This window comes from Prorops nasuta, unplaced genomic scaffold (genome assembly GCF_024137725.1).
Source record: "Prorops nasuta isolate Cenicafe-Biocafe unplaced genomic scaffold, Cenicafe_Pnas_1.2 PNAS00025, whole genome shotgun sequence".
Lineage (NCBI taxonomy): Eukaryota > Metazoa > Arthropoda > Insecta > Hymenoptera > Bethylidae > Prorops > Prorops nasuta.
The window spans coordinates 102,794-126,627 of NW_027116822.1; the positions used below are offsets into that span (position 1 = coordinate 102,794).

The following is a 23,834-nucleotide window of genomic DNA, read 5'->3' on the forward strand; positions in this document are numbered from 1 at the left end:
GGATATATAAAATGATTTACAGGAGGAGGGGGGATTAGCAGAGGACTAGGCGGCGATCGGAAACGATGTATAATTGGAAATATCGCGGTAATCCGCGGAACACTGAACCCGCCGTGTTCGTTTTACGGCCGAGCGACTTACTTTGTTGCTGGCGTACCACCGTATACCTCGCTATACATATACATCTATTAGCGGAGCAACGATCCGGCCCACCTCGAAGATAATTAGTACGCCCCCTCCGAAACACAACCGAACAATCCAATTATTGCCATCGGTCGGCTTATCCCTCTGGCATGAATAAGATACGCAGCTCTGCAGACATATATATATATACATGTTGGATTGCATCGTTCGGTAGGTGCAACGGGAGAAAGAAAATAAATAGTGGAAAATATGAAGAGAGGGGGAGGGGGGGGAATTACTCTTGACAAATAGCAATTGGAACGTTACACGTATATAGCAGTGCAGTATGTATACTATAGATAGAGCGAGTCATCAATTTCGCCCTTTTACGGCTTGGCTGGTGCGAATAAAATCTGATAGTAGCGTCTCTTGAATATTAATAGTCCGTGGTGACGGCGACGTTGACGCTGACGCTGACGCCACATGCAACACGCCACGACGATAAACGCCTTTATGGATGTATCCGCAAGTAGCCTCCTCGTGTTACTCTTTAACTTTTTACGAGGTACACGTCCCTGTTCCCGAATCCCAAATCCTGTCCTGGTTCCTCATCCTTCGTTTACAACCAACACGATCCTTTTTTCCCTCCTTTTGCAGAAACTCCCTATTAAAAGCTACGACAAGCCATTGTCGGAGGAGGACAGCCTGCAATTATAATACTCCGGCTCTTATTGTAGCTCTCTCCATTTAATAAAGGTGCAGTTCCGCTGGCTTGTTTCTGGATTTTTGTTGGAAGAATCTTTTCTCTGCGATAGTCGAGAATTCGTAACGTTTCATACATCTGCGGATGTACGTATACGGGTGTCCCGCGACCCATGGCCATGCCAATACCATTGGATAGGGGACAAAAATCTAACTAAAAAAGTTGTAAACTTTTTTTTTCTAGCACCGGTAGTTAAAAAGTTATTTGCAATTAAAGATTATCGATTATAGTAGTCCTGCTTTAAGAGGAAGATTGTTTTGGTCGCGTTATATATGGCCAAAAATGCTAAGATTCTGTGAATTAGAATACTGAGAAAAATACAAAGCCAAACATCCACTTGAATCTAATCGAGTGATTCAAGGCCGATCGGCAGTGTCGAGCGCGAACTCCATAAAAACAATCAAAATATAAACAGTCTTGATAAAAGCTATAAATTAAGATTCAAACTTTTGCAACTTTCGTTAAACAAATGAATTATTTATATTTTTGAATTGTGCGTATTTTTACGATGAAAATGAGTCCAAACTTGACATAATTACGTCAATTCTAGAGATAATTAAAAATTTGAATTAATTAATAGTATCACTAAAAATAGTCGTAATTATGTCACGTTTGGACTTATTTTCATCGTAAAAATACGCATAATTCAAAAATATAAATAATTCATTTGTGAAACGAAAATGGCAAAAGTTTCAATATTAGCTTATAGCTTTTGCCAAGACTGTTTATGTTTTGATTGTTTTTATGGCGCTAGCACTCGAAGCTGCCGATCGGCCTTCAACCACTTGAATAGGCTCAAGTGGATGTTTGACTTTGTATTTTTCTTAGTATTCTAATTCACAGAATCTTAGCATTTTTGGCCCTATAACGCGACCAAAACAATAATCTTCCTCTTTAAGAAAGAAACTACTACAATCGATAATCTTTAATTACAAATAACTTTTTAACTAAAGGTGCTAGCCAAACAGTTTTTAGAACTTTTTTGCTTAGAATTTCCTACCCTACCGAATGGTATTGACAATATGATCATCGTTCGTGGGACACCCTGTGTATACGTCTTTCGTACAAGGAGACCAGAGTTTTCTTTGAATATCGAATATTCTTTGTAACGATGATCAGCTTCTTACAGGAGACAGGATCTTTTTTGCCGTGATATACAATATGCAATCTAGGACAAAGTTGATGAAGAGATCCATACACCCATTAGATATATTTCCTCACTTTCATTAGCTTCTTTATCGCGCAGGAAACTTGATAATTAACGAAGCTTTGTTATAGTGGAATTTTAGCAATGTCGATGAGAGTTTGCAGCGGGAGGCCCGCGCGCGAAGATGCAGTAGTATAACCGGCTATTTCAAGTTGATTCTTCGTGGTATAATTCAGGTACGGGTAAAGCCCCACGGGCGTGTACAGCGGCGCTGCTACAGTAAACTTGTATGAGCCTTAATATAGTGAAGCGCATTCAGAGTGCAGAGTTCACGACTATCTTAAATTGAATCTGCCGTCAATGGCATCGCAGACTCCGTGCGGAGCATGCCGGGGCTCTGGGACTTGATCTTGCTTATTTCGTACTTCCTACCTAGCTAGCTCCCGTCATTTTCGCAGCTCTATCAGAAATCCACCGCCAATTCCGCTGGCAAATATTCTCCCCTTTTTCTCCACTCTTCTTCCATTGATTAGATTGCGTCATTAGGATATATATATATATATATAGAATTCGTGGGAAATTAGAAAAAAAAGGCTGGAAAGCATCATTTAGGATCCAGTACTGTATTCGTGGCACAGGTAGCCATTCCTTTGACAGATGCGAATTTCTTATCGATGGTAACGCGACAGATCCAATGGGGTCCATATCTCTCGATCTTTGGTCCACTTTCACGTAATGCAATCTCGTGGATCGAATTCCTATTTCAGCTGCTGCTGCTGTGCTAACCCCATTCCCAAATGGACCACAATTTTAGCCTCCCTCTCTCTCCCTCTTTCGATGCTAAATCCTAAGAGAATCCGAACACTTAAGATGAAATCGCCACTGCCCACTGACCCCATTAATAACCCTCGCAGGAACAAATATATCCTTCCGAAAGATAGCCGAGGAATTTATTCAAGCAAATGTACGTTCAGAGTTCGACGTACACGTGGTTTCTGTTCCTATAGAACGCTATTCTTAGTTTCGTTCATCGCGCGCGTGATTAATGACTGATGAAACGTGTAATTAATAGAGAGTCGTGAAATGTTTGAAACGATCGGAGGATATGAAAAGTACGTTAGCGTATCTGCCAATGTATGCGAGGGAAGAGTTGATCGAACGAGCCGAGGAGGGATTAAGCCTGGCAAATTTGCATAAGAAGTCTCCGACTGATCTAAAATTCCAAATGAGTCAGTTCGCGATGATAGATCAATACTTCTTCCCTCCTTTATTGGTCTTTCTTTGGCCTGCGCGAGCAAGGGATCTTATTAAAACCTTCCTCCTGCTCGGGTGCTTCAAGGTCCTTAGCGAGATTCCCTCCGCGTACTTCACCCTCGTATAACGACCCTCTATATACGCCACCAGCTACCCTGCATCCTCCAACCGATCCTTTTGTATGATAATTGCAACGTATTTTGCCAAAGTTCGCGTATAAACTAGCTGACTTTATTGGAATCCAGCGACGCTACGACGTATTGCATTCACTCGTGTCCTCTTGTGCTATTTCGACCACACAGTCAGTGCGTGGACCGAGCCTTCTCGATCCTCTTCATGGTCTTCCACGATTCATCGCGTCCCACCTATGCCACTCTCCCACATTAACAAAATTTTTCTCTTCCCCATCCAGCAACATCTCCATGTTTATAATCGCGATTAGTCCGTAATATCCCATTTCTAAAATCCTCTACATTGACTTTTCCCACAGCGAGACTCGGAATTAAAATGTGTAAGAGTGTAGGATGAAGTGGAAGAGGAAGAAAGCTTGGGATCCTCGCAGGGATAACCAAGGTACACCGAGGCAGGTACGCAGTTCGCTGCTACTGTATTTCTCCGCACGAGAGCTTATCCTTTTTACCGTAAAATACTCGTTTCCAGGCAGGCTCCGTGCCATTTCGCCAAGTCATCTATTTGCGGGATTAACGTGTAGAGCAGGGATGCCAAGCAGCAGCTCCCTTGGCATCAGGAAAACGCCGGAAACTTTCTTCCTGAAGGGAGAAGGAGGGAGGAAGAAGCTCTTTCCTCAGGGTTGCCTGGCTCTTCGCCGCACTCTGCACCCGCGAGAGACTCGATGGTCTCGAACGAAAATTAGTTTCACTTTTTCTCGCCCCCTCCACCGCGCGAGGCCTCGGTCCAACGCAGCGCCATATACTATAATCTTCTCCTTTGAAATTGCTCAGAACCCTCCTCGAGGCGCGTATCTACCTGGAAGCGAGCACGACGTAACTAAACATGAATATTTAGCGATCAACCCGACTTTCCTGCCATTCTCTCGTCACTGCATCTTCCTGCATCCTCCCCGAGGATATATCGACTGTAAGAAAGTCTTCCTCTCGCTTCCCCTCCTCCTGTACCTCACCTGTGCTGGTACCTTGCGCGAACATGAGGAAGAAACAACAACGCTCTTCGTGTTCTTTTCACCGATGGCTCATCAGGGTGGTGGTCCCATATCTCTCGTGTAAATATTGTGCTGTGGTATTATATATATATATATATATATATATATATATGTGGGTTAATGAACACAGTGCGATTCTATGTAAATTGGAGAAGGTCTCGGAGCTGGTGTTGATCAGTGCCTGGGGATGACGGTCACCGCGCAACATGGCTCACTTTGAATTTAGCCGTTGGAGTGCTTAAATACTAGCCAGCAAGCCCGGCTCCTATCAGCCGACCATGGCCATTCTCCGCCTGCCCCCATAATTCTGCCATTCCCAAGTGCTTAACTCCGGCCCGACCTGCGGCCTCGACAAATTGACTGCGAGCCCTCCTCGCGCGATAATATTTTCATTTCGGGTCAAACCTTCGCCAATGAAAATTTAATCAACCGAATTTCCGCGAGAAAAGAGAATCTAATTAGCGTGGTTGCTATATCGATGAAATCCGGTGCCGGTGATGCGCGAAGGAGGGGGGAGGTTCGCAGGTTCAACGTTATTGCGCAATGATGGATAGGCGCGTGTTTGTCTAATGCTCGAGGAAAGGGAGGGGTAATATGATATATATATATATATATATATATATATCGATGCACGGGTATAAAAAGCAGAGAATCCTTGTCGAATAGTAATCAAGTAGACAGGGTGTTTCCATTTATAAAGTGGAGCTGATTATTTCTACATTAATGCGTGTTTCTTTGAACGATGCGATGGGTAGGGGGCCACAAAAAGCAAAGAGATAATTAAAACGCTCCATAGTCCCCCTCAATTAGCAAAACATTCGAGTCGGAGCAGCAGCAGCACGCGTACTCTTATTGTTCCCTGCTAATTAACACGAAACTGATTTTAAGTTGCACGAGTGGAGAGAAAAGCGCCTACGTTTCTCTGGTTTAATCCTTTCTCGTGCTATATCTGCGAATAATTATAATGCAGTGGATAATTTCTTTTCTCTTAGATTTTTTTTAGCTCGAGCTACGTACAACGTCTGTACGCTCCATCTTTTATCCAGGCGAGAGAGCGTCTGTCTGTCTGTCTGGATGAAAAGTATAAGAAGGACGTGGATGTAAATAAAAAGGAAAAGAGATTCTGGCGAAACGTTACTCCTGTTTTCCCATGAGAGTCGTGCCTGGTATCTCGATAAAGCAGGATGCACCTTGAATTTTCATGCAGAAGGAAACACGCGTAGTCGAAGACTCTTTATGCTTCGGACCTTGCAGTCCGTAGGCCGATTCACCGGTTGCATTATCGCGTATGATTTAATTGACGCTGCATATAGTTTAAAATTGTAAACTTGACAATTTTCGCGAACGCGTTTTATGTCGAGTAAAGAATTTTGTAAAAGTTTTTAAGGAACGCGAAATTTTGTAGAAGCTTCGTTATTCTATACGATCGCGTCGTTATTTCTTTGTTCTCCTCGCGTATTGCCAAGTTGAATGGCGCGAGAAGCTCTAAAATGAAAATTGCCGCAGATAAGTTATTATCCGATTTCCCAATAACGTATTATGGGACATTCGTTCGAGTTGTTGGAAAGTAAAATGCAATGGTGGCTCGCCAGCGATGACCGTTTACCGGAAGTCTCTGTAGGTTGCTTTATCGCGATTGCATCAGAGCTCGCGTAACAATATTAATCTGAAACTTGGCCCCGGCTTAAGTTTTCCCTCCCCCCTTACTTCCGTCATTTCATTTTACCTCGCTGCTGTGCGTCCTTCGCTCTCTCAGCAAACAACTTTTACCCTCGGAATCTTTCGCTACATTCTCGCGGTCCAAACTTCTATCCGATTCAAAATCCTCCGGCCAGCTTTAGCGGCGACACGCTTCGCTTGATTTCTAAAGAGCAGCGTCATTTAAAAGTACAACTTGTCCATTTTCTCATCCTTCGGGGCACAACTTGGAATTTACAAATGCGATCGGTGGATCTTGAGAGATGTATTGGTTGGAGGGATATGTTGGTATTATTAAGGGAATCAGGGAGTTAACTTTGCTGGATATGGACTACGCAAGAGAGGCTCGTCTAATTTCGACCATTGCTTTAATTGGACATTCGATGTATCATTAAGTTCAACGATATCTTTCTGAATGAGAAGCAAATAAGGAGTTCTACCGCTATCGAGCGAGTAACAAGATTTTCATTAATTCATCTCGAGAAAGCAAACCCTTTTGAAATAGGAATATCCATGATAACTTTATTAGCCAAAGTTTAAAACGTGTTTATTTAATTATTTCTACATTTTTCAACGAGTCACTTAGGTTCGAGCACCTCGCAGTTTCGTAAATTGGACTATACAACCTCACGTTCAGCAGCAAGAAATTCAAAGTCTGTTTCCTCAGGTTCTCCAAAGCAACACAAATAGCACAAAAAGAGTTATTCGTTATCTCTTTACAAAAAGAACCACTCGTTAGAACGAGCAAGAAGAAAACTAATGAGATGAAATCGAATTTATTTATAGATTAGTTAATTTTCCATCAGTTTTGAACATTGAATATATTTCATCACCTTTACTTGAATCCCACAGAAATTATTCGTCGAAACTCGTCTTTCCTCCCCAACACCACCTCGCATACACGTAACATAACAGTTTCATCGTTTTATTCCATTAGGCTGCATCTCTCATAGGAAAAGAAATTTGTCATCGGGCACGTTGCATCCTTGTCTCATAAGTTCCCAGCAAGCTTTCCAATTCCAACGTCGTTCCGTCGATTTGCGACTCTTCCTGGAAACTGAAAACTGGCGTATATATAGGATGGGGATGAGGATGATGCTGGCTGCTGAGCAAACAATCCCTAACCTCTTGCCCCCCCCCCCTCCCCCCTCCCTCACTTTCTTTCTCCTTCTTACGGCAAGTTGCAGCGTTTGCCAACGAATCAGCAGCGCGAAGAGCGAATTTAACCTGCCTGCCGGACAGCTCGCCGCGCGTAATTGTAAAACTTTTGCTCTGACATGAGTCAGCTGGCTTCTCGGTTCTCGCACTGCATCCCGGGCATTCTTCATTTCCAATTTGGCGCTTGACCCCCTCCCCCCTACCCTCCCGCACCCTCAACCTAGATCAGACTCGTTGATTTTGCTCGCACGTGCAGCATCTCGGCCCAATTTACATTCTCCTCCAAATTGTACACCTCTATATATATATATATATATATATATTATTCCGGATGGACACGTACTGCGACGATACAGGATAGAAAAATCTTGCGGGAAACGGAGGAACAACAGAAATGCGCGCAGCAGGACTGTGGCTATTAAATATCGAAATGGACGTAGGGCGAGGATGAAAGAGAAGATTAAACGTTGGAGAATTTTTTCTCGAAAGGCAAAATTTTTCAAATTAGCTCCCATTCTTCTTTTGCCGTGCGCGCGTGGAATGAAATTTGATATCCCGATCGATTTCTGATAAAAGCCTCGCGAACCGATAACCTGATAGCCATAACGGCTGGCGCGGCCTATATTAAACCGATAATTTTCCTCGTTGGCATCTCCCACCCCTTTTGCAATAAGCGTGTAATTAATTTCGCTGTTTTAGCGCCGGCAACTTTGCGCGCGAAATATGTATGCCGGCGCTGCATCAAAGTGTCGTTATTAACGACAAAGATGCCCTCGCTTAAAATCCTATTGCTCGCGGGCTATGTGCTCGTAAATTACAGCCTTATTTGCCGGAATAGTTTCGCGTGGACGCGCGACGCCGAAACATCAGCTATAATTTTTTTTATTCAAACTACTCATGAATTTTTCATCCTTTTTATAATCACTCTTCGTGGTCGGTTCTCCTCTATCGCGTTTCTTGCTACAGTCATCAGGAACGTCCGTGGTACGTATTACGTCATACATCAGGGTACGCGTTAAATTATTTTTTATTTGACCACCACTGTACCTTTGAATAAACTTACAAAAATATCCCCAGAGTATCTCTACCCTGACAAAAATGTGTAAAGAGCAACGCATTTAATTTTTCCTCTTCAAACCACGCAAGTTTTTCAAAGACCTTTAAACATTTGTTGCGAACGTTAGTATAAGAAGCAAAAACGCGTTGAAATAAAAAAGCGCCGTTTTTAACGTCCACCCTGTATATACAACCGAGAGAAAAATGCGGATCCTCCATAATCGTGCATAGACCAGAAGAAAGAATTGCTCGCTCGGAATAATTCTTACTTTCAGCGTTCTCTTCCTCGGAGGGGACGGAAGTTTCGCGAGTAACGCGCTGCAGCACCGAGCGAGTTTCCGGGAGACGCCGAGGTAATAAGTTTATAGGTTAGAGGAGCGCGAGTTTCGAGTACAAAAGAATGCAATCAATGGGAGAGGCGCTCGCGCTCGCGTCGAGCTTTCCCGTAGAATTTCCGGAGAAACGCGGGCGTGCAGCTACCTTGGTTTTCGGGTTGTATATAGGCGCGGTCGCGCGGGGAAGGGCCTTGAAGAAGATCAAGGAGCCACCGCGGAGCGTGGGGTGAGGCTAGAGCAACGTGATTCGAAATTTATGATCGTCCGGTGGGCCTGCGATGCCGGTTAGTAAGTTTACGTCGGTAAGTTCCGCTTCTGCAAGCCCCCCCCCCCCCCTCCCCCGACCGGAGCGTCTCTTACTGACAGAGAAACTAACTGGCCTCCATCCTCGTGCTGGTGGTTTCGGCCCTAGCAGAGCCGCTACTTCCAGTCCGTAAATTTTCTCCCGAATCCCAAGTGCCTTCTTTCCGATTGCTGCACGTAAACTCACCCCCCCCCCCCCCGCCCTCCCTCTACCATGTAGCCTGATCAACTTCCAATGGATTAATTAGCTGAACTCGCCAATCTTATTAGCTTTTTATATAGCACACCGGGAAAGACGTTGGTACGTAGTACAAGGCAGTTAAGAACCTGAAGAAACAACCTACGGTAACTCTTGAAACATTAATTAAATCTCGTCCTTTCGTAGTTCTCTTCCGCTATTCCGTTCGCTGCTTCCTCGGCCTCTTATCTTGTTTTCCTTCCTCGCTGCACGGTTATTGTTGTTCAGGGGGAGAGAGAGGGAGGGGGGATGCGATATATCGCGGAGTCTGCAAGGGGAATAAACTATTTGCAATCCGACGGATTCCAGTGGAAGACGGTGGTGGGCAGGGGAGAACGCGAACGCGTGGAGCGCTACGTATAGCACTCGGTTCGAAAGTGTCGCGTCACTGGCCGGCAATCTTAACGTTCTTCTTCTTCTCCCCCCCCCCCCCCCCCTCATCCACCCAGCACTAACGTCGGGCAAACATTAATCATCCGGCGTAAACAAACCGTAGCACACCGGCGCAAGTTTTACGCGAAGGGGGCCGCAGCCACGCTTCACTTTTAGCGTACGTATACGTAGCGCGGAAGGAGCCGGGAGAGAAAAACGATGGCCTCCTGCAGCGAGGAACCAGGCAGACTCCTCAGCTGCGAAAAAAGAATACCTCCAAGGTTTTCAGCGTTGGCGAAACCGCGGCAAACTGGTAAACGTTAATTAGTAAAATTGGCCATCCCCCCTCTCCTTTCTCCCCAACATCCTTCTCATCGACAGCTGTCTAGTGGAAAAAGGAGAAATTTCTCAGCCCTCTATAAGTTACCCCCTCCACTCCAACGTCCGCGGGAGAGATCGACTGAGAAATCGTACTTTTCAAATTATCCTCCAACTCCGGAAAGTAGCTTATAGCGGACCCAGCGATACGCAGGGCGGAAAAAATGGCGAGTCTCGCGAGCATAAATACCTTAATCCCACGCGTCCCGTTAATCAAAATTCATGCCTCCCCCGGAGAAGCGGGATATAAGGCTGTGAATGATGGCCCGATTCTCGCGAGCATCCATCAAGTATAGTTTGGAACAGTGCAGTGAGATATATATACGTCGGATCATAGCGTGGAATGGAAGAAACTTTGAAAAATCCGTCGACGGTTGTGGGCAAAGTAGAATTGTAAGTATCAAGAGCGACGAGTGAGTTTAGGGGAGGGGATTAGTGGTAAGAGAGAGGATGAAGAGGAAGGCACAGACAAGAGGAAGAGGAAGTAGGCCAGTGGGATTCTCATCGTAGTTGGCATAGCATCGAAACGCGATCATCCGTACAGGAGTTTCCGGTGCATTCTGCTAATTCCAGAGATCGCTGTTGGTACCGTCGAGAGGGGGACATGCACGAGATGTTGCATCCCTGGCATGGACATTGCGGTGCGCTCGAGCGGGCACAGACTGACCCGGTCACTCGGAGTCAGCTCCGTACTGGCAACTTCCGCTCTGGGTGAGCCACACTGTCCCTGCACGCCTGCACCACTCTCTCAGGATCGACCAGTGCCATGCAATTCGCTGAGGATCCACTCGATGCGACCGAATCACGCTTCAACCCTGACGTACGCCTCGACCGCAACGATTAACCCGTTCGATCGCACTGGTACCACCTTTTTCCCGGAACCGTTCGAGCGAATGATCGACGACATCCATGTGGAGGATCGTATATAGGTATAGTCTGTTTGCGTAGATCGGTGCACCCCTGCCAGTGTCCTTTTAAAAATCCAGAGCCACGTTATACCTGGCGTCTCGTTCACCTTTAACGATGTCAGCTACAAAGTTAAGCCGGCGACCGCAGGGAATCGAGTTATCGCACTTGGCAAGGCCAATTCAGCTTACCCGGAAGGAAAACTCGCGTTTTCATACGCAACAAATTGCAAATTATGCCACGCTCATTATGATTCATGGAATATTCCCTAAGCTCGCGAGTACACAGCCTCCATCTCGCTTCAGTCATCCCGTAGAATCCGCTAAAACAGCAAAACCCTTTTACGCGCAGGACCGGCTGTTAGCATTTTTCCAGCCACTCCTGCCTCGTTTCTCATATAATCCTCGCTAATTACTTTGAAACTTTTCGTTCTCCTTCTTCCCTTGTACGATCGTCGATTCGCTCGTAATTATATAGACGCGTAAGGAGCCAGCGAGAACAGATTACTCGATATTCCTACCTCATTTTGGGGTGAGATGCTGAGGACAAAAATTGCAAGATTTCAATAGCGAAGGATATCGGAAGCAGTGCTAATCGCTTTATGCCGACTGGGGTGTCGAAGTTGCGAGTAAACGCGGAGAGAGTGGCCGCTCAAGGACAAAAAAGTGAATTGAGAGAGAGAGAGAGGGAGACTGAAATTACAGCACATTGCGAGGACTCTCTCCGCGTTGGCCGTAGACGAGTCTCGGGGTCGGAATAATATAAGAGTGGGGGAGGGGGTGCACGAGGGAAGGACCACTGCGGAAAAGCTACTGCCAGCCAGCCAGCCACCGGTACGCCAAAGAAATTGACAAATTGTACTTTTAAATTACTCTCTCCACCCCTGCTGACTCGACGCGAGGTAGCGATGGGCCAGAGTGGATATGCTGCGGCACGGATACTTTTAAACAAGGACAAACTCTCGCAGCTGTTTCGAGGAGGGAGAAAAAAGTTGGTGAGATCGAGATGAAGTACCTGGCTTGGTAAAGAAGAAGAGGAAGAAGAAGAAGGCGCAACATGCTGAAGAATGACGCTCGCTCCGGCATACTCTCACGCTGCAATTAAGTTTGCAATCAGCTGCTCTTATTAATTTTAGGAAAAAGCTCGAATGCCAAGCGTGCCAAAATTAAATTAGAGCTTGTAGCTGCTCGTCGAGGAATAAACTCGTCGGGAAACTTTTTATCGCGCTAAATGTATTTACAGGATGATAGATCATCTTCGCTCTCCGCTGCTGCTCTGCAGCCTAGCTGGTACCTACTGCTACGCTAGCGATCACCTTTAATCTCGACTCGTTTATCTCGATAAGATACCGAGCCATTAAGAACCACGACGCTCACGTGTGCTGCCTGTCGATATAAGCCACGCGCAGCTTCTCTCCACCGAGCAGCGTACGTCTTTCCATCCATGATTGGAGATCGAAGATGGGTTAGCGATACCACCCCTTCCACCCCCCCCCCCTACGCGCCTTGATTAATAATATCTGGCAGCTCGAGACCGATAGGGCTTCCTGCTAACGCTAAAAACTAACTCGATGCGATAAATCATTTTCTCTTTTGGGATTTATGAATGCAAGCTTCGAGTGCGAGCGTCCTCGCACCACCACCCGTACCACCCCCACACGCACGCACTATCCAACTGAATTACGAACTACGATTTACGTACGCTCGTTTCGCCTCGCGTCCAAATATTTTCGCATCGCCATTCTCGTTTATACATGCATATATATAAATAGAAAATAATAAAAAAAATAAATAAAAGGAAAAAAAAGAAAATCGTAAATCTCCTGCAACGCCCCAGTTACCAAATCCTAACTCACCACTCGATTCTGCCACCGAGCGCACCGGCGCGGCCATTCGCCTGCAAAATCGACCAAATCGAATTTCAAATAGCTACGCTCCTCCCCTTTCCATTCATTTATTTATTTTCTTGCTCCCTTTTGGCCGAGAACTTTTTAAGCTTCGCCCTCTCTCCCTCTCTCTCTCTCTCTCTCTCTTTCTAAACTCTGCTCGACAAACACCACGACTGTCAATTAAATTCCGACATATTCTGCTTAGGTTTTGCTCGTATTAAAATTCTGGCTGGCTATGTCAAGGGATGTACCACTGGAAAATAGTTGATATTTCGTTTGGCCATTGCAAAGAGCACGACACGAGTCGTGCGATTTGGAAATGAGGGTGTTAGTGCGATTTATCTCGATGATGAGTATAGACGCGCGGGGATGAAGCTATATATACGTGTAATGATGACGAGGAGGAGAAGACGATGGGGAGGGATTTACGATACTTCTGAAAAGCAAAGTATAGTATAGACACGTACTATATCGATCGGGGAATGGGCGAATGGCTGAGCACGAAGACCTATTTCCAGTGGCGAGGCTGTTTGCGAACTGCCTACCCTACACAGGGTTTTGTGATGAAGATTTTGGCCGGATGCCAAGCTCGTTCCAAATGGACGTACGTATTACATCATGAGTTTAGCGAATTAATGTTTTGTCGGTGCATACCGCCTTCCGGGCGAACCTGCGCCAGGTGCACCGTGCGACCAACCGTACCTCGGATGGAACTCCGATAAAGAGACCGACTCTCCAATTCAAGAGCCAAAAAAGCTCTTCCTCCCAACCCTTTCCCTCTTTTATATATATATACAGACATATAACACATGGGAGAAATTCAACCTGCTATAATTATAACAGTGTTTGCTTTTTCTATACTATAAAAAATCCAAGACCTTGAAATTTATCATACTTAATTAATCTATTATTTAAGACCGAGACTCTAAAATTGATTAGAAATCGTTCTCCGAGGAGTAGGTATAGAGTGTGAGAGGGGGTAGGGGTAGAGGGTGTGGAAGAGAAGAAAAAAAAACAAAATAAAAGGGATGCGAAAGCTGCTGTGGTGCAGGATAGAAAACAATTCCCTCGTTATCCGTTAGAGTCCTGCGGGACACCGGCTGGTAGTCCCGGCTTACAGTGTTTACCTTCGTAAATTGCTTTGGTGAAAATGCGCGAGGGTCCGATCGATAATCGTAGTCTGACAGTGCCACGAAAGACCTTTCGCTAATTTGAAGCGTGTCTTCGCATGCGTTCCTACCAATATACGCGTGCTTCCACGCCCCCCCCCCCCCCCTCCCAACGAGGACCGCAAGGTGTATCCTCTCAGAAAACTTCAGCAAGATCAAATACTCGTGTCAACAGTCGTTCTTTCATTAATTATATCGATCCAATCAGCAGGGTCTTCATCCAACCAATTCATCTCGAATGAAATCGTTACTCGTGCGAGCCTTGCACTCTTCCATCAATTATTCATTATTTTCGATAAATTTGTTATTACTCTGAAAAATTATGCGCTCGACCTTGTTGTTCGAGAAGGAAATCAATCAATCAAAAATTCTGAATAGCCTATAAATCATCTTGCAAAAGGAGTTTTTTAAATAATTGGTGGGCCACAGGACTCCTAACAAATAGGGATGAAAGAAATAACTATGGCATAGATGTACCACATCGTGCTAAGATAGAAGATATTAGCTCCACAAATTTTTACCTCGAAAATTCCGTATTTTAGCTTATGGATGGATGCTAAAAACTGGACGTGGAATATTTTTCATAACTTTGCTAGATCAAAGGGAGTGCGTTAAGAGTGTTAACCTCGGTAAACCGTCATATAATAATACGCCAGAAGACTATGTATATAAATTAGTTGAAATGAAAGTTATAAAACGCAAGGATATTACTTTCTTTTTTAAAATTTCAGCTTAGTACAGGTTAAGAAAGTGTTAGAACCTTTAAAAAAATCTACTGGCGCGAGCGTGTCTGCGCTTGCTACCCCCAACTCGTCCTGTTTCACTGGCAGTAGTAAAGTCAACGCTTGGTCGGACTTTACAGTTTAACAGCATAGATCGGCTTGCCCGAACGATCGCGCGTCGTTCTTCGCGAATCCGTCGTTGAATTTCCGCGCATCGAGGCGGCATTTTCAAACTGATTCCGTGCACGGGATTAAATTATACATCGAGCATCGCGGAATAGAGTTTTCGAGTGTCCCAGACGCGATCCTCACCGGGCTTTCTGTTTGTTTCGTTGATTTATGAAGCATGGCGGGGACACGAAACACACAAAGTCTCTCTCCCTTTACCCCTGCGTGGCGTGGCGTGGTGTATGGGGTGCACTCCCATCCGTCCACGCTAGTATAAAATAGAACAACGCTTGGTGACGTCACGTGTAACCACGCCTACGATGCCTGCTCCGCTATCCGCTGCACCAATTCACTTTGTGTGCAGCAGTTTTATGCATATTCATTCGACGTCGTAATAGCACCCGCCATTAATTCCTGCACTTGCCCCCCTCTCTCTTTCTTCTCAGCCTGCACCCCCTCCCCGCCACTTCTGTAAATGCAAATCCAATATGTCGGCCGTCCTGTGTAGCCAGTTTCGAGCACCAAATATCTTTATTCTGCAGACGTCGATGGAACAATACGACTGGCCATTTAGAAAGATTTGCGTTGATTAATTTACACGTTGCATAACATCGTGCTATTATCGTTATATACTGTACACACGCATTAGTTACACCACGAAGAATAATGATAACAGCACGAGCGAGAAGTACCGGATTGCAATTACACGATGTTTTTCAAGAGGAGAGTTAACGAAGGTCTGAGCTCGGTGGGAAATTTTTCGAAAGCTTTGAAACTCGAAGACGTTGAAGAATTTTAGTTGAACGTGGAACCGTGCAGTGTGTATGTGAGGTACGTGTCGGTCGAGGTTCATTCTGAATAAGAATGGTCGAGGAATTGTTGGAGTCAGAGGACTGTGGGTGTGTGGGACTGCTTTCTGGAGAATTGAGAAAAGGTTTCTAGCTCTCGTGCGTCCTTGATCGTTTTCCTGCTCGTTACGTAGGTGAAGCTGGTTCCCAAAGACGATTACGAGTACGGGAAACAGTGTAAGAGGCTCTACGAAGCTGTGCATATTATCAGGAAAATTGTGGGAAGGAGAGAGTCGATTTGGTAGGAGACGAAGAGGGCACATATATATATATATATATATATAGCTGTAGCCGCAGCTAGCCAGGGACAGAAGCAATCAGGAGTCGGGACGAGGCTTCTTGTTTCCCACGGGACTAGAGATGTCGCTGGATAGCAAGGGTGTTTAATTGCGAGCCAAGCGAGCATCTATATATATATATATATAGTGAAAAAATGCAGGTCGAGCCTGATCGCGAGGGCGAAGACTCGGAGAAATTGCAATTGAATGAAGTTTCTTGCAGTGTGGAAGACCCGCGAGGAAAGGTAGCTTAGTGCGGAAGCTGCAGGTATATCTATGCGCTTGGAGCTTTTTATCGAGAAAAGAGGGAAAGCTGCAAGAAGGAAATCAGGTGCGCGCGCTGAGGGAAAGCTATCGAAAACTTAATTAAGCGGAAGAAATAATGAAGACTGAAGGAGAGAAAATCGGCGAGAGGAGAAAAGGAGGTTTAAAGGTGAGATTAGATTTTGTTCCTTCTGTCATTTGCTGGAGAGTCGAAAAGCGCGAATGATGCTGCAAGAATTAAGATAAATAAAATTGGGAAAGAAGGCGTGGAGGAGGAAAAGGGAATTAAGAAATGAGTCTGCGAGAGGGTGGGGGGGGGGATGCAGGCTGGGCTAAAATAATGAGGTTAAAAGACAAAGGGTACAATTGGAAATGGTGTAGTGGGTTGGGTGGTCGTAGTGCAGCTACTGCTACTGCTGGAATCGAGGGCGGAGATTAGAGAATGGCTTGGCTGCTGGCTTCACTCCACTCGTACTATTTAAGATAATTGATAGCTAAAATGGACTCGCGTCCCAGGTAGACGCCTTTCGACGTACGTCCCGAATCCTCTCTGCAATTTCCTCCAACAACTGGACACGGAATAGCATTATAAAACCTATACATATACCGAAGCAATCTCCAACTATCGACCTTGCCAAGACAAGATTGAAAATTTAGCAAGAAATTTCACAGTGGGCAAAGTTAAGTAGTACGAACTATTATATAGCAGACCTGTGCTAAGGGAGGGCTTGAAATTAAAAAGAGAAACGAAGCAGCAGCAGCGGTCCGTGCACCGAGTATCCAGTTTACTGTAACGAGACAGACTAATTCTAATTGTCTGCGGCTGCCAGTGTGAAAGCGTCTCTACAGCGTGGCGCGTGGTTGCTGGATGTCTGCGGTAAACGACAAATTGGATTACAGCATCGACACCAGCAACAGTTTCCGTCCGCCGCAGCTATATCTCCACCTGCGATACCTCCCTCCTCGCATTAAACACGTTTTTACGCGCGTTAATCGATTATTTAATCGACCACGATAGCCACCGCCAAAGAATTCGCCCACTCCTATTATACCCATGTATATATGCAGATATTTAATAAAAAGAAGCTTTTTATAAACCGATAACAACCAAATCCAATATAACTTTGCATTGGTGGAGAAAACATTGTTGATATTCTTCCATACCAATTATTTCACGAGTGAACTAAACGATCCTTTCATGGATCTTTCAAATGAACCAAAGAGCTGCGATCGAAAGTTAAAAAATTTTGTTTGCCCTGGTAGTATCACTTGATTATTCTCGGTAATAAAAAAAAGACTACGCACCAAATGCCCCTCTTTTTCTTTCGATAATAGCGACTTTATTAAACTCTCCCCTCGACTTTTTCCTCTCGAAATATTTCAAAGTTTCACCTTAAAGCCACAGGTTCTTCTCCTCCTGCTTTGCATTTGGCTTTGCAAGTCAAATTCAGAAAGCAAGGGCACGAGAAAATTCATATGAGCTTATGCGTTGGATAGTATCCTAATTTCCGAGAAACTTGTCTGATCCCTCGAAACTTTTAGTTATCTAAAAGATATCTTCAAGAAGACAGAATAATTGGTGCGAAATAATACGGCAACTTGGGACTGCGTAACGCCATACGTACGTGCATGTATACTACACCATAATTAATACTATTCGCAGCGTTCGTTGGGATTAGCGGTGGACGGTGCAAAGAGGGTTTTTCCCAGATGTAGGTTTAATCAAAGTGAGAGTTAGGAAGCTGCGCGAACAAAGCTGCAATCTCGTAGATTTCTGAAATTTGGCCAAAGCGCGGCGAACGTAATATTTTGCAAGGTAGATAGGGAAATTTGGTCGTAAAGCCGCAAATTCTTGACCAGCACTTTGCTCCTTGGAAATATAGGAAGCAGGGGAGGATTATGAAATTCATAGCGGACCACGTTAACCCTATACTGGCAAGTTGGAATAGGCATACCCTAATTTGAGGAAAGAAGCCTCGCATATATATCCTGCGGGACTCGAACTCTCCGCTATTATATATAGGGATAAAGGTGTGTGCGGCCAGTGGTCCTGCTCCTCGTCGTTACAAAAGCAACTCTATCAAAATGGAAACATTAAAGGGACGAGGATGATTCCGGAGAGAACGCAAGGATAATCCACTCGATCGATTAAATTCAACCGTGGAATCTCTGAATTTTATTCCCGCGTACTTTGTAATATGCATAATACGTTATATATACAGAATGATAGTCCAACGTTGATTATAGAAAGTTGATCGTTAGCGCGAGACAGGCGTGGCACAACCGGTGTTTCCTGTTGACAATACACAGCGTTATTGTTTGGTCTTCGAAACTACTTGGATCAGGCTTCACCGAGTTACCCTGTAATTCATGGCATTAAGTTTATCCTCTATATTGTCGTAACGCGCTATAGCTGAACAACAAATACAATTACAGGAACTCGCCTTGCTGAATTATTACACTGAACTTTCCTATATGAAAACGTTCAAGTTACCGTTGAAATATACTCTTTCTCATGGCACACGATTGCAGCTGGATTCTGCTAGATTTGCGATTTCCTCGGAAACTGCAAACTCAAATAAAGTAATAACAGCTTGCTTAGCACGTCATTACGACGTGATATCTGTTGATTCTGACGAGGATCATGTGTGATGAATTTGTGCAATTAAGCTCGTGCCACATTCTGACAAGGTACATGTGTGTGTGTCAGCAAGAGTTCAATATGAGTAGAAAGAAGAGGGAGAGAGGGTGCTGTGCGCGAGACAACCTGAAAAAATGCATTTTCCAGGGGATGAAGCGAGACGAGTGCAGCAGTGAAACAGCAGTAGCATTTATGCGACTGGTCCGAAGCACCGAGCGAGTCCCACATCCTCGTAAAAAGGATCTTCGTGAAAGATTATGCTTACGTTAGGCGAGTCTCTTATACACGTACTACGTAGTATATCTCCAGGTCCGTGAGCGAGATGTGCCTCGCTTACCAATGTATATACTCTCTCTCTCTCTATATATATATATATATATATATATACACACGTATATCTTTACGAGTTGGCCCTCTTGCAACAACGTCCTGCGTGATGCGTCACGACTACCGTAATATCTCTCCGGATTCCTTCTTGTACATCCAACTGTCTCAAGACTCCTCCCGTCTCTTCCTCCAACGTGTCATACCACACTGCAGTTCAATCCTCCAAGGGCCTCTCTTCCGCTCTATCCATGTAACTTCCCATTGTATCTCCTGGCCTGCACACTCCACCCTCCTCTATATTCCTAATAAATACGACGCATCGAGCTTTCCTCGAGAAGCAAAATAACTTATAAAAATTAGCATTTGAACTAATGGGGGAGGAGAGATGCCACCCGAGAACTGATGTCATCGTTGCCCCGAGCTTTCAATGGAGATTCCGTGGAGAAGGTCATTCTGAATAGAAATGATACCGTCCGGAACAATGAGCAAAGATCGATCGTTTGAGAGAATACAGCCAATCCGCTTCTTCTCTAAAGAATAAGTAAGTACTAGGCCAAACAGTCGTCGCGCGACTCTTTAGTCGCCTCATCCAGGGGCCTCCCTTTTGTTGTACCACTGCCTGTCTTCATATTTCATTCGGATTAGCCTCGTGCTTCTTTCAAGAAAGCCTGCTATACCGGTTTACCCCTCACCTCGCACCCCCTCGGCAACCGTCCAACTATATACGTCTCTCATGGAAATTATATATTATGTAAACTAACAAGTATTTTTAGCTTATATCTTTCTGCTATAGTTTAATGTTCTATATGTACATTCTCTATTCCATTCAACAGAGATCTGTACAGCTATAGAGATAAACGCAGCATTGTGTGGTATAGATGTAGCTATGTTATCTCGTGTAAGTGTATATATATATATATATGTATACTGTGAATAGAGGAGATGCTTTATAACGATATGGTATATTTTTGGATGATGCAGGTTGGTATATGCGACGAACGTATTTAATCTGAGGGCAAAGCGAAGGATTGAAGATTGAGTGTATGCGTGACCACGGGAGTCAACATTGACGCAAGCCGCATAGCATACGTTACGGTGATTATGGCTGTAACAAGACCCTGTCCTATCCCACATTAGCCGGAGATCTCGTTGCACGCACTTAGTCCCTGTGCGAGTCGACCCCCCCCCCCCCCTCCCCCTCTCCCTTTTCAACCCCCAAGCCAGCACAATTCGAGGCCCCTCGAGCTACCTATTACAGGGCTGGCCAGTATCTGCGTGCACTATATATGTATATAGCATATATATCGAGGGATTCGACAAGAATTGGTGTACGCTGCCAAGTTGATACACATATAACTTTTGCTTTTAACATTACAGTAATTTACGAGGTTAAGATTGATCATCAACCCCCTTCTCCTCCCTTTTGCTTAATTTTTAATCCAAGACTCATCGACAATATCCAGAAACCAAAGGACATTGATCAGCCAAATATTCCAGATAAATACCGATGCAGGACGAATTTTGTGAATTATATTTATGGCGAAAGAGAGACAGAAGTGGATATTATATATATATATATATATATATAAATTTGGAGGTAGGCATTTACGCATGCAAAGTTTGAAATTTATTTGAGCGTAGATAGGGGAGCCAGGCTGTGAAAAAGATAAACGCAGCGCAGTTGGGAATGTCGGATAATTGTCAGACTATAAACCAAGCGTGGAGGCTGCTGGGGAGGTCGTGTCGTGTCGTGGAAGGGCCGTGCCATAATCCGGAAGTGACGTGACAAGAAAACCAGCCGACCGGTATAGCACTTTGGCACTAATTACTGGACCCTGCGCGTTCCTCGCTGGCATCGTGTAATTTCCTTGCATGGCATCCTTTATCACTTCTAATGAAGCCTGCGCGCCAATTTCAGCCAGACAATTGCCCGATAAAATCGAAGACATGTCTCGCACAAAAGCCTCGCAACGACAATTTCCAGCTGCTGAGCCAGCTTCTCACTGCAATTTACCCATAAAAATATCGCAGTTTCTTCGTTCCTCCATTTAATAGCTCGTTACAGGCAAAAGGGAAGTATTTGTTTGGAAATCGAAATCTGATGATGGCTCCTGTGCATGCGAGCAAATTATACATACACCATCGAGCAGCGTCGGAAGATTTCCTGTATCGATGCGGAATTCGAGGTAGGAAAGTGTTTTTTAAAAGTTAATTCCCTGAGAATTCTCTATACACTCTCTATTCCCTCTCTGTACATGGAATAGGATCTAGCTTCAAAATTAATCCCTCCACTCCTCCTCACAGCCAACCCTTATTTTTAAGGTCAAAAGGTCAGTCCTACTCGCAGATCCAATTGCACCTGACCGTGCTGATTTTTGCAGAATCGATCGCAAGCTCATTTCGATTCCATTTGGCTAGCGCACGGATCTCGATCGTTTCTGGCGTTCCAATTGTGCACCTAATCCCTTCCGAAACCAGCAAACGTAGTGTGTTCATAATTCAGGAATGTATGCAAGTGCGGCAAGTGGCGCGCGAGGTTGGATAAAGGATGTAGAAATACTGGAATGATGAATTTGCGTTCCAAGTGGGATATGGTTAAAGCGGATAGTAAGTAGTAGTGGTAGAAGTCGAGCCAGCCGAGGAGGGAGTATACAGAGGTCTTGTTGCTGGCATAAATAATTCGCGAATATAATAGGAAGTATCCTGATAGCAACGAGGGGCTCGAAGACACTGCGAAAAGATAATGGTCCGCAGCGATGGTCCATAGGCGAGCGAGCAAGGGCTTCCACTTGGCAGGGATAAGCCAGGAAAAGGGCGATTTTGTAGCGTACGTGGGTGGCTGGCTGGGCTAGGCCAACCGAAGCAGCAGCTACCACTGGGTAGCTTTAGCCTGCTTTAGTCTCTGCTTTAGCCACTGGATCTTCAGCCAATGGCAAGACCCGAGTATCTACTTTGGCATACGGTTTCCGTAGTATCCTCCGGGACCTTCCAGCCACTTTATCACCGCGCTCGTTGCTGCTGAGTGGAAAATTTAGTAAAGATAACCTCGACGCATTAGCCCCCCTCCCTTACCCTCTTAAAAGCGAGCCTTCCGAACAACGGATATACCACCAAGCCCCCCATACAAAATTTACAAGGAGAATCAAACTTTCACGTTTTACACCTTAATTTTACAGCTATTATGCGAGGATCAACGATCCGATAAATAATTGCACCTTGTAATTTTTAAAATCAAAAACACTGATAAGCTCCACGACGAGGAGCGTTCAGTCGGGAAGAAGTAGTGCAAAATTTGTATGCTTCGTAATTTCTTTTGGGACGTGGTTCGTCATAGAGTTTAGTGGAGGAGAATCGTGGGGAATCGAGCGTTGGGGTTGGGGGGGCCTCGTCGATGTTGTTTTTGTCACTTTTACGAGGGCCGTCATTGGGAAAAAATTATTCGAGGAACGGATTAGACTTTTTATTCGACCGCGTAAAAACGTAACGGAATAGCAGCGATCTCTCTGGTCACTGGACTAAACCGACCTTAACGAGGCCTCGCTCGAGAGACAACTCGTTCTTAACTTGTTATTCTTCGGCAGAAAGCAAACTCTTCGTCATTATCGTCTGAAATTTATGTCTATTTTATATGGCGTAATTTATTTTCGCGAAGCGCAAGAAATTTATTAAAGATCGGGGCGATTGCAGATCGCATTTCCGCAGTGCAATCAACGCGTTCTTTCGGATCTCATTAAAAAGGGCCGCGCGAACCGTAATAAGCGCGAGCCAGTCGAATTTACGAGAACGATGAAAAAACAGCTTGGCTAACGTAATGAAAGAGTTATGCTGTTGCTGTTGTCGTTGTTATTCTTGTGGCAGATTACAAGGCTGTTGTTGTTGTTAGGCCAGCCTCGAATGCTCTCAGGCTCGAGCTACAAGCTGCTGTTCGAACATAATGTGACACAATACCTTTACTTACCTGCTACTCGGAGCCTCCATCCAATTTATTATTACAGCTGTGTATGTATAGTGTCCAGCTCGTGCTGCTTCGGCTTTGATATTCGTTTAAAAGCAGTGCATGGTATTTCTATAATAATGACGAATGTACAAATCTCGATAACAAATAAAGAATGGCGAACTGATAATTGCAAATTATCCTTTCTCTCATTTTTGATTCCCGTCTCATTAAATTTGTTAAAAATCCATTATTTTGTGTGTTCCAGGTACGGTTGGCTCATTTTATTTCTGTTATGCAACGAGACATGCCAAGCTGTGAGTATAAAAAAATATTTCACCAGAGGGCTTATTTATCATTATAACTTATTTAAAAGGAGCTTGAAAAAGAGCTTATTTGAAAAATAAAAATAGTCCTATCGCTAGAGGGTCCCTTGGGATTTCACCGGGTTTTATTTGCTTATTGCGAAGTGGGAAAAATTACGAGGCTTGTTTATCTTCATAATATATTTAATGTATACATATAGTATTTAGTATGGAGAGTCAACGAGAGAAAAGGTAGCACGGATGTAATATACTGATACGTAGAATAGCATTATTCCCACGGGACTCTTAACATTCGAAGACATCAGTGATCGCATAAATCCGCAGGAATAAAAATACACGAACGATGTCGTGTCTCGCG

The 23,834-nt window shown here is 44.5% G+C and overlaps 1 protein-coding gene across 2 annotated transcripts in view; it reads left to right on the top strand.

Moving 5' to 3' along the window:
- Nucleotides 1–10,655: 10,655 nt before the first annotated feature.
- LOC136782274 (E3 ubiquitin-protein ligase MIB1-like) overlaps nt 10,656–23,834 on the top strand; it is a 60,396-nt gene continuing 47,217 nt past the window's right edge. The window contains exon 1 of one of the 2 annotated variants that reach the window (XM_066741590.1): nt 10,656–10,934. In XM_066741590.1, the coding sequence (XP_066597687.1) occupies nt 10,915–10,934 (20 nt within the window). In that variant the 5' untranslated portion in view covers nt 10,656–10,914. The remainder of the gene's footprint in view (nt 10,935–23,834) is intronic. The other variant, XM_066741589.1, reaches the window with a different exon arrangement.